Raw genomic sequence first — 11,728 nt, 5'->3', positions numbered from 1 at the left:
GTACCATGGATAGATTAGTACCTAGTATAGTAGGTAGGTCGGTGGCTTTCGTTGCATCGCCCTGTTCCTATTCCTGTTCCTGTTCATGTTCCTGCTCCTGCTTCAGCTTCTTGCGTGTGCTTGTACATCTCGTCTCATCCATCGTATCTCGTACAGTACCGGGCCGACCCCATACCCCATACCCCATACCCCTGTGCCTGTGCCCGTCCTTGCACCTGTGCTTATACCATATTACCACCTGGACAGCTTATTATAATACCAACTCCTCTACCTGGTAGCTGGCTTCCCGCTGCTGTTTCTGGTATAAATCCATGGGTATTTGGTCACCGGCATGTCCCCTGTACCTGCAGCCAACACCTGCACCCGTGCCTGTACAGATCAGATACAAGTCCATGTTACAAGAAACGCGCTGCTCGTACATGTACTCGTACCGTACGTCTGATTTGTGTTGGATCGATCAGTTCTCACGCCCGAAATCTTTCGGGATTTCTGGACAGCCAACCAGAATGCTGGACTTGCCCTCCCCACATCGACATGCGCGCTGGTACAGGCACCAAACGGTCCCGTACTCGCTAGTGCGGCTTGCGGTAGCTCGATACAGCGAGGGCACCAACGTTGGGTCCAAGCGCTGGTAGTTCGATACTTGGACGCTGCTAGCATCTGCGCCATCACAATCGAGTATCGCGCTTCCCGCACTACTGCCAGAGACAGGTACTGCACTTGTACCTGCTCGATTGAGAACCACAGACCCGTCACAATGCTATACCTCAGGCACAAGTCCCTGTACGCCCGCTGCAGATCTATAATTCGACCAGCCAGGGCATCCCGGTCGTTGCCCGTTGTACTAAACTCACACCCCCCTCCCCCCCAATCGCTGCCTCTTGCCTTTTACTTTCTCGCAAGGCCCAGGAAATTGCCAGCCTGCTTAGCTTTTCTCGATCCTGCGTGTTATAAAGATTCGCTCCCTCCCGATTTGACTGCGCTTGGCCCCGGCAAATCTCGATTCGATTATTCGATTCCTGTTGTTCCGATAGTTTGTTCAATAACTTTGTTTTGGCCTCATCCTAGCTGAGCCCCTACCGTACCTTATATCTTGCTTACATCGATCGACATCGACTTGGGCTATCATTTCTCTTCCTTCACCACACTTAACGTCTCTACCTCTCTACCTGCTACTACCTATTACACACTCTCACGCAACATCATCATACTCATCCACTCCATCGTCAAAGAATCAAGCATCACACCATGACTGCCGTCTCTCCTCCCCACGTCCCTCGGGAGGTTGACTTCATCTCCACGGAGGAGTTGATGGCTATGACTCCTATGCAACTCCGAACTCTCGTCATGAGGAGCGGCATCCTCGAGCCCAGAAAGGGCCCTTGGTCCCCCGAGGAGAGCCACCGCCTGGTGACGCTGGTGCGGTTGATGGGCCCTCAGGACTGGGTCAGCATCGCCTCGTACATGGCTTCTCGCAACGCAAAGCAGTGCCGCGAGAGATACCACCAGAACCTCGACCCGAATCTGCGGCACGATCCCATCTCGGAAGACGAGGCCCGTCACATCATGGACCTGTACGCAAAGTACGGCACGGCATGGGCCCGCATCGCCGAGCATCTCCCTGGACGCAGCGACAACGCCATCAAGAACTATGTCAACGGCCTCGTCAACAAGACCAGACGGGCTGAGGAGCGGCAGGCAGGCCATCACTCCGCCGCCAAGAGACGGGGTTCTGGCCAGTCCACCCTCTCCGGTGCTTCTCCTTCAGCCCCAGTGTCCTCCGTTATGGCTACGTGTTCTTCTTCAACCGGCACAGTCTTCACTCCATCATCATTCGGTTCCCAAGCACTGGAATCACCAACCTTTTCCGACATGACCGACTCGGACAACAACAACAACAACTACACAGTGGCATCGTATCGATTACCGGCTCATTCGCCGGAACTTGCACAGCCCCTGGCTCATCATCCCACACTCTACCAACAACAGGCCCACGAGGCGTCCATCTTTGGACAAAGTAGCTATGGCTACATCCAGCAGCACGATGGCCAGCGTCCTGATTCTCACTCTTCCGAGCCGTCGTTCTTTTCAGGCCCGTCCTTTCAGCATTCCAGCACGGACCTTGCCCGATACTCCATCTCCGGTCCAGCTTCACGAGAGCTTACGAGAGACGTTACGATGCAAAACTATGAACTGCCTAGGTTACAGCCACCGTGGGCAGAAAACCAAATGTCGCACACGACAATCCTGCCGTCTCCAGAGCAGAGTGTCGCCGCCACCCCGCCAAGTCACCAGGTCGACCCGAGGATGGCCATTGCGAGACTGTTGGTGTAGGACCCAACAACCAGCTTTGGCTATCTTCTTCTTTTCTTTTCCCCCCTCCCTTCTCTGCCCCTTTCTTATAATTTCCTTCATCTCCTCCATATTATTCCTCGACTTTCCCCTCCTATTTTCTCATGTATCATTTCCTTTTTCTGATCTCGGGTCTATTTCCTTACATGTTTTCCTATTTCACTAGCCGGTTTATATCATGGTAGAACAGCCTCCAGATGGCAGCGTTTTGTTTGGGAATTTCAATGCATGTCGCTTTAGGCGACATTCGGTACTGCGGAAAATCAGTCACATCACGATGGAAGGCGCTTTGGGTTATCATAGCATCCTATCCCCGAAGAGGGCGATGCAAGGAAAATGTGTGTTTTTTCTGTGTTTGTTTTTGGCACTTGGAATTTTCTTGTCTATGTTCATAATACCCCAACTTCTCAAGGAGCAATGTTTTTTCCTTCTTTTGAATACGTTTCCTTGACTTTGTTATCGAGTTGGTGTGATTTGGCTTGGCTGGGATGGAAATGGGGCTGTTTTTGGGGCAGCCTGCAAGGCTTTAATTACCTGTCGGGACCTGTAATGGGCTGTGGATCAACTGAGAGGGCTAGGATTTTCTGTATCAATAGAGTTAGAATCAATGAGACACCGTTTCTCGATTTCCTTACATTAAAATCCATTACCGAATGCCGAGTTTTGTTGTGGGTAGCCGTTAAAAACGCCTCTTTTCGAACTCTCCCGAATGCGCTCTAATTTAGTCGCCCTGAACAGAGTTTGACCCAACCGTTGAGAAAAAAAATTCAAGCCCGAGAAGCAATTGATTGGATCATTAGATAATCAGTCGAACGAACCCTTGAACAGCTGTACAGTCACGTCGTCTGGTGGTATTCTTCCTGTTAGATTACGTCAGGAAAGACAGGGCCCTCGCGTACCTGTACGTGACCAGAAGCGGAAGTTGAACGCAGGCAGCTCAAAAACGACACAAACAACCTGAACAGTCGCCGGGAAACGCCCGATCGTGAGCGTGCATCCCTTTTGCAGCGATCTGGCACCAAGAGAAGCATCGGGAACGCCTCAACGGCTCTGGCGGGTCCCTCCAGTTTTGAACGGGGGGTGTGAGCCACTTACATAGCGACAACAGGATTGCCCATGATGTCTGCCTTAGTTCTCTTTTCCTCTAGTAGGTCCAATTCCCATTGATGGATCCTTTTTTTTTTTTTACGCCGCCCCCCCTCCCCTAGGACTAGGACTGGCTCAAGCCCCCCGGCAAGCTGCAGTTGCAACAGTCTTGCGATGGATGATGATTATTTTTCGCTCAATCTTTCTTCTTCCCCCCTAGACCCCAGTTCCCGGGAGGGGGGGAGGCACTTACTTGACCGTTGAGATGGGCCTAAGCAGAGTGACTTGTTCGTTATCCCATCCCAAATCCTTCCAAGCCACTTTCACCCCCCCTGCCCTGTCCGAACATTGATTTGCAACGGCTAGTGGACAAGTAGGCAATTTTTACGAGTTACGCCTTTGTTGGTTGTCGTTGTCGTCCTTCTTCTCCCCCCTCGTCATTTACACTCCTCGCACTCCCTCTATGCCCCCCATCCTTGTTTCCGGGCTGGTGGGAAGAAGGGAGGGGGGTTTACAGCGGGCATCATAGGTTTCTGTTTATTCAAGACTTTTGGGGTCGAGAGTGTTTTCTATGGGTATTTAGGAATGGATCTCGCTGTGGCTAGTCAGCTGAGAAGGGGGTGCGATGGGGCCGGGCCCAAAGGGGGCACGAGGATGATCTGGGCGATGGATGTTTACCGAGGTTATGTGGGAAGACAAGAACTCTGAGTCGGAGAAAAGAAGAAGGACGAACAAGGTGCGTAATTTGGATCACAGCGAAAGCGCAAGATAGGCGGACCAGAAGAGAACAGATCAGCAACGGTGGGAACAGAAGAAAAAACAAGTAGTGAGGTCAGAGGTGTAAAAAAAACCGGGCATTCCTTGTGCTCGTATAGGCGCCGCGTCTTGGCCTGCGTAGCAGTGATTGACACTTGCCAATCTCCGGCCGGAAGCTGCGAGAAGCCGGCTACGATGTGGTTATGTAGGTGGGCATGTTACTCCGTACAGTCATACAAGGTGTGTGTTGCGTTGGATCCCTGGAGAATAATAGTGCTGGATGTAGATACGATACAGCAGAGGGCGCGGCGGTCGGCATGAGGCGCTCCGGGACGTTTTTCTCTCCCCTCTCTCTTATTACAAAACGGTTTTCCTTCAAAGAGCCATTTTTCCGATTCCATCTGCCGGACGACGGGATCCTCTTCCCGCCAGCCACCGCGGTGGGCATTCCTCTAACTAGGTAAACATAAAACCAATCTATTCAAGAGTGTTCGAGTCGTGAAAACAAGGTCGAGTCAAACGGTCAAGAAACGGGGGGGCAGACAGAGAGGAGACGCTCTCCATCAAGATTCCGGACCCAGCTTGCGATGGATCATCAATATCGCAACACACCCCCTCCGAAGGGGCGTCGACGCAGTAATCCCGAAAATTTTCGGACGCACGTCCCGAAGCCTTGCGCTCAGCCGTTGGGAGATCCGTTGCCGATGGTGGGGCGCGGCGTGTGATTGGCCCGCGGGCTTTGGACTGGGATATCCGGGACCAACAAAAGTAATGTAATAATAATACATACTCGTATGTACAATTGCTTATAGGAGGAGAGGAGCTGCTGTCATGTACGATTACTTGTAGTGTGTGTGTAGTGCAGTGCTGCTGCAGGTGTATTAGGTAGTTGCAGTGCTTGGCAATATTGGCCTTCAGCTGGTAATCCCCTAGTAAACGGTACTACGAGTATACCTTAACATTCATTATACCATCATAGAAGCAGATCCATGACAGACGAGAGAACTAGAACAGTTAGAGAACGGATACGAGACGATCCGACACGACCACGACACGACACGAACCACCCACCCCTAAACAAGATGCCCACAGATCCATATCCATCCTTGCCATCCTCTTCCCATCTCGCTCTGGTTTCTACAATCAGCCGCCCCCCGCCCTAAACCACGAACAGCAGCTCGCCGCCAAACACTGCCAAATCGCCCTCTAACCGTTTTCTTTCAAAATCTCGGTCATCACACACACAAAAAAAAGTGACCGATGCATTTGTGCATGAGAGAGACAGAGACAAAGAGAGAGCGAGAGAAAAGAGAGGAAACAGATTACGATGCACCCCCATCCCACATCCCTTTTCACCCTCACCCCCCTTTACTCTTACGCCCTCTCTCTCTCTCTCTCTCTCTCAACTTTTTAACCCATTCAGCATGTCTCTCCCCATGTCCTTGGCAGAGCAATCTAAGTGGCACAAGTCCGAGAGAGCGGTTCCATCGAGGAACGCAGCTGAACCCTTGCAACCCGCTCGTGAACTCTTCCCACCTCCCACCCTCTGAATTGAACCCGGGATTCTCTCTCCTTGAGTAATTCCTGTAAATTGGTATTTTGTTCGATTGCCCCTATGACCCCAGCATCTTACTGCACTGCACTGCGCACGCTGATGTTCTAGCCTTTCACTGCCCTGGTTTACACCCCCTGCCTGCCTGTCTATTTTCCAGCATTTTTTTTTGTTTCTCTTTATTAAAACAAATCCCACAGCGACCGACTCCTTGTTTGTTTCAAGAGCCCCCGCATGCGCGCATCCCAAGAAGGATCTCATTGCACATGCACAGCCTTAGTAGCATGCAATGTCTCCCAGGGTACATTTTTAGCTTGGGCCATCGATTCGGCGTTCGTTTCCAAACAGAGCCAGCTAGAAACAAGCCAGTCAGCCAACAACAATACCAACACAACAAGGGGGTGGCCACCCCAGCCCAGGACCAGACCAAACCAGACATGAGCAAAAAAAAAAACAAGAGAGAGAGAAACAAGACAGAGAGAGAGAGAGTAAATAAGGGCCAGCCATGGACCAGTATGTAGCCCTCCCGCGTGACAAATTGCCTAACACTCTACACACCTACACCTACACTTTTGCTCACACCTAAGTCCGAGTACTAAGGTGGCACGTACAGTAGTCTATCGTAGAGTAGTTTCCTCCTTACACGCCTCCTCCCTGCTTTTCGTTGGCCCTTAGCCTTTTAGCCTTGTACCAACGTCATGAACGTTGGAGATATTGCCATAGCTCTTGGGGCGGGCGGCTGTCAGCCTCTGACGCCGAGAATTATTGTCTAATATGAGCCCGACCAACGCGAGAATACTACTAAGTAGTGAAGAGGTAAAAAAATAAGAGCGAAAAAAAAAACAAGAGCTGCACGATGCGGGTTGCAGTCCCTGCTTTCCAGGCTAGCCAGCTCAAGGACCGGGCGCTGGTCCCAGCAGTCAGTCAGTTGCTCAGCAAGAGAACAGATGGAACCTTGACCTTGACAACTGTTCAATTGTTCGCCGATGGGGTTCAACAAGAATTGATGCTTCATGGCCTGTGCTTGTGCCTGTGCCTGGGCCTGTATCTACGAGAACCCGTGCGTACTTGCCGTACTCAAACATACTGCACTCATCCCATCCCCACCCCTCGCCCTTGTCCCAGGTATTCAACTCATCCATTCATTCTTCCTCTCCTGTCTCGGCCTCTCTTTTGTCCTTGTCCCGCCTCTTCTCTTTTCCTTTGCCAGGGGTCCCAGGAATCCGGAGCTGCGGCCACGCATCCGCACATGCTGGCCCTTCGGTGGCGAAACGGCCTAAAAACCGCTGCATCTTCGCTTATCTAATCGCGCCCTCTCGGCAGCCGGTAATTGGATCTCCGGCTGTCGCGTGTAACATAGCGTGTAGCATGTAAGATTGAAGACGGGAGGGCAAAAGCTAGCCCGCTGTGTGTCTGTTTTTATTTCTTTTTGGTACCCGGCAAGTACCTTTTGTTTCAAGCTGCAGCAGATTTTCGCGGCAAAAACACATGAGCGCTACAAATATACCATGGAGACAGGACTTGCGAAGCTCTAAATCAGCGGGTTACCAGGTTTTTGCTATACGTGTACTCGTAGGCGCTATACGTTAGTGCTGTAGCGGCTACTAGGGTGCCTACCTGAATATGTAGGTACATCGACACGCCCAGCTGTCACATGTGTGTGTGTTAGTATTTCGAGCCCGGAGATTCAACCTCGGCGGGTCACTCTCTGTCCTTTGCAACCACATGGATTGTTTTTTTATACATGTAGGTAATGTACTTTAACAGATGCTGATGCCCAGCTGTTGCTGCTTTTATGTATCATCTGGAGTCTGGGATATAGCCAGGTTGGGTAGGTGGTAGTTAGTACCTATCATCGATGGATAAAGATTCAATGCTACTTCCTTTGAACGCATCATCTTGCATCATCGAGTCCCCTCGGTTGCTTTGTGCAACAGATAGTTGGAAAGCCCGAATTAAAAGATAACAATGTTCAACCTATTGCAGTCAGGTCCGACCGCGAGATCAACATACCGAGACTGGCCTTGTATTAATTCTCCCTACCTTAGTACTTCGTCACCCTTTTTTGCTCCTCCATCACAACCTCCTCTCAGCCAAACTCAGCGTCAATTTCCCCGAGGTTGCCATCATCAACAGCAATACTTTAGCTTTCTCACCAATGCCAGATTCAACTGAGGTTCCCGAAACATGTATGGGCGAAAATGAGTGGCTCATGGGTTTGCCGATACCAGACAGCGAAAGGCCAGCAGATGTCGGGTCACCCAATTTCGTGCCGCAGCCTCAAACATCGCCCAACCTGATCACTCAGAAGATGATCGATAAATGGCAATCTTCTAGAAATCGGCCCGCATTCGCTCGTTTGTTGGAGTTCGATAGACTCCCGATATACCCTGGCTTCTTGTCCTCGTACCTTGGCTTCTCCAACACGCAGCACCTTTACTATTTTGTTGATTTCATTGGTAAGTTTTAAGAAATCTATGATGAGACAAATCATGCCCATCATATCCCGTCATCATCAGATGGCAGAGGAAGACACAAATCTCACGCTTGTGCCCCCCCCCCCCCCCCCCCCCCCCCTTAACAATTCTCTCCTTCTTTTATAATCATGTCACAGGCGCTGGCTAATCATCCATTGTAGCCCCGCGTGTATTACGGCCACTAATCAACCTCGTCAATCGTCGCAAGCTTGAAGGGAACACTCAACGTATATCCCCCCCTAGAGCCATACTCTAGGATAGCTTAGCTACTATGAGGGCGGATCACTGGTTGAAAGCATTTTTGGACAACGGTAGAACCGACGAGGTTCTAGTATGGGGGTCAATATTAGGGTATCCAAACTTTCGAGTACAAAATCACGCCAATCACGCCAATCACGCCAACCTGTTCCAGTTTGATTCAGTTCTCACTGCAATTGCTTGCATGTACAAGCTGATCAAGGCCAACCCTTCCAGATTCAGAGAGCCGACAGAGGGTTTGGAAAACGAGTGTGTATGGGGCATCCATCACGAAGACTGGCAACGCGCCCACGCGATAATCATTTTCGTCAAATATCGCAGAGCGTTCTTCAGGCACTGCCCTGAAGGCGGTCCAGGTAAATATTGGAATACTAGGTCAAAAAAAGCAAGATGTTATGCTTATGCTACGCCGGACGTCATCGCTTCCGTGGCCGCAAGGCAAGGGAATGTGGTCGGCAACGGAGCAGGATGAGTTGGTAGATAGCATGGTTTTTAAGTTTGGGTGCGGGGATGACGACAGGGGAACAAGGATACAAGACTTAATCGGATAGAAGCAGTATAAGGGAGGGTGGAGGAAGTGTTGAATAAACTCAGATTGGTTTTGGTTAGCAGAGAAGACTGTATTACTTTTAATTGAATTCCCTAGCTCTCATTCAAGTCGTCATGCGACCCCTCGTTGGACTTGATGGCTCTATTTCGAATGGAGTGTGGCAGCCAAGTTGTTGTGAGAAAAGACCATTGTATGCTCATATCAATATACAAAATTAAACAAAAGATTGCCTTCTTCTTCACCCAATCTCTTCCAACAGTAAGAGAAAAAAAAGTTCTATAAACCATCTCTCTAACAAGTACTTTTTACTAATGTTACAGCTGATATACGTCCCGCTAGTATTACAACAACACCCATCGACCGAAGCTCTCACGAGCGCTCAACATAGCCCGACTTGGCCACGCTGTTGGCAAACAGCTCGCGGCACCGAACTTTGCTCTCCAGCCTCGCGCACAGCAGAAATGCGCCGCTCAGCTTCCGGTGCAAGCTGTACGTTTCCTCGGGCGGCGGCGCCAGTCGTTCGTTTAGCATGACTGGGATGAGCGCCCTGACTCGCTCGGTAATGGTCTGGTCCTTGAAGTCGTAGACCTCAGGGGCCGATTCGAGGAATGGCTCTGCTAGAGTGAGGACTGATTGGATATGTGCGTCTAACATAGTCCTGCTCTCGTGGCCTGTCAGGTATCCCAGGCCTTCGGAGAACTTCTTGACGCCTGCTCGATCGGACCGTGATGCGCACTCGAGGAGCTGCACATACTGCGAAATAAACTCCTCGGGAAACTCTCGCGAGGCGCCAAAGTCGAGAAGCTCTAGCTTGTTGGTGCCGGCGTTGTAGAGGAAGTTGGTCCAGTTGGGATCTGTCTGCATAAATTTGAACTCTGTAATCTCCCTCAGGCACAGTCGCAGGATCTGCGTTCCAATCCAATCGCGCTGCTCCTGCGTAAACGATTTGACCCGAGTGACGCCAATGCCGTCGAGAAAGTCCATGGTCAGAACCTGCTTGCCAGATGCCTCCAGATGGACATTTGGTGCTTCGAAAACGTCTTCTTCGCCCTGGAGCAGTTCCTTGTACCGCTTCGCACACTCTGCCTCGCGAGTGTAGTCACATTCCCAACCGAGTTCCAGTCTCGCGTTGTCAATCGTCTTGTTCAGGTAGAGGCCCTTGGGGAGCAGCTTTGTGGCCGTAAGCAAGATACCGAGATTGTCCAGATCAGAGTTGATGGAATCGGCCACGCCAGGGAATTGAATCTTGACGGCCACTCGCTTGCCGTTTGACTTGAGCACGGCTCTGTGCACCTGACCAATCGAGGCGGCCGCAATGGGCTTCTCTTCAAATTCACTGAACAAGTCTCGCCAGTCGGAGCCAAGGTTGCTGACCAAAACACGGTCCCGCTGCCACGCCGGCATGTAGTCAGCTCGATCTTGAACCCGCTGGAGCACCTCTTGAAGAGGCGCCGGCATTGTTTTTGAGTCCTGAAAGCTCATCATTTGTCCCAGCTTCAGAGCAGCACCTCTCATTTGAGAGAGCTTTGTAACCAATCTCTCCATGTTACCCCCACTGAGTAATACAGACCCTCCTCCACCACCACCACCACCAAATGCTCTGCTCACGCTCTCCGTCACAGCTCCGCCCAACAATCCAGCAGCCAGACCGCCATAGTTAAGGATACGACTGAATCTGGTAGCGGGTACTTTGGACTCTCGAAGTTGATAAGTAGGTATATTCACGGGCGGTGCTTCGGGGATGGCCGCTGCTTTCACAGCTTCGACTATTTCCTCATCTACCTTTTTCGTGCTAGACTGAGGCTCTTCTGTAATTGTATGATGGCTTGATGAAGTCTCTGGTGAAGTCTCTGGTGAAGCCTTTGTGATATCTTCTGTAGCAGCCTCTGGCGCAGCTTCTGTAATAGCCTCTGGTACAACCTGAGGTTCCGGTGGCGGCGTACTTGTTGACCCCGGCGTTGTGGTTCCTACAGACTCTGGTTGTTGTACACTCTGCTGAGCTTTTTCATCTGCAGCATCAACAATACTGGTCTCAACCTCAGCAGCAATTGAAGGAGTGACATCTTCCATAACAGGAGGTGGTCGCGGCCAGTATCGTAGAGGATGCTCCTTTGCAGCACTACCAGCAGCCTCTTTACCGCTATCTGGCTTTCCACGTTGCTTGCGTAATGAGTCGAGAATCTGAGAGCCTCGCGCAGTGTGAAAGATGTTGACGTCAATCCCCTGAGGTACGTCCAACTCCTCCTTGATCTGGTCCTGGTTCTGAGCCGGAGAGGTATTCGCAGACGCATTCTCTACTGGTTGCCGTACGGAATCACTTCCGGATAGTGAAGTTTTGTAGATTGGTTGCTCGTGCAGCTTAAAATCTCCCGGCTTTGGCCCCTCAGAAACAGGCGCAGACTCGGAGCTCTTCTCGGCAACATCCTCAACGTCCACAGCCTCCTTTCCCACAGCTTCGCTTCCACCTGCCGGCTCCTTTTGCTCCGGAGCTTCCGTTTGCACAGTACCAGCAGCCTTACTCCTCAACACAGACGCAACGCTCGACGTCCTGCTATAGACGTCGAGCTGCCTGCCGCGAAGAGCGACATGCTTTGATGCGACAGACCGAGAGGCATTGAGCACCGCCGCAAGGTCAATCGCAAAGCTCACAAAACCCATGTGAACTAAGCAGCCGCGGATTCACCGAAACAAAAAAAG

The 11,728-nt window shown here is 51.1% G+C and overlaps 2 protein-coding genes across 2 annotated transcripts; one reads left to right on the top strand and one right to left on the bottom strand.

The window, feature by feature from the left end:
- Nucleotides 1-1,248: 1,248 nt before the first annotated feature.
- T069G_09677 (myb-like DNA-binding domain-containing protein) lies at nt 1,249-2,334 on the top strand (the record flags this gene model as incomplete). The annotated part of the gene is made up of 1 exon (XM_056176887.1): nt 1,249-2,334. One exon carries the CDS (start codon nt 1,249-1,251, stop codon nt 2,332-2,334), a length of 1,086 nt encoding a protein of 361 aa, XP_056025365.1.
- A 7,066-nt stretch (nt 2,335-9,400) lies between these two features.
- On the bottom strand, nt 9,401-11,689 carry T069G_09676 (ABC1 family domain-containing protein; the record flags this gene model as incomplete). Its single annotated transcript, XM_056176886.1, has 2 exons — nt 9,401-10,951; nt 11,003-11,689. The coding sequence occupies 2 exons, from the start codon at nt 11,687-11,689 to the stop codon at nt 9,401-9,403; spliced, it is 2,238 nt and encodes a 745-aa protein (XP_056025364.1).
- Nucleotides 11,690-11,728: the final 39 nt, after the last annotated feature.

The sequence above is a fragment of the Trichoderma breve genome, chromosome 6, assembly GCF_028502605.1.
Source record: "Trichoderma breve strain T069 chromosome 6, whole genome shotgun sequence".
Lineage (NCBI taxonomy): Eukaryota > Fungi > Ascomycota > Sordariomycetes > Hypocreales > Hypocreaceae > Trichoderma > Trichoderma breve.
The sequence above is the reverse complement of the archived record's forward strand: the minus strand, read 5'-3'. Positions and strand labels throughout refer to the sequence as shown.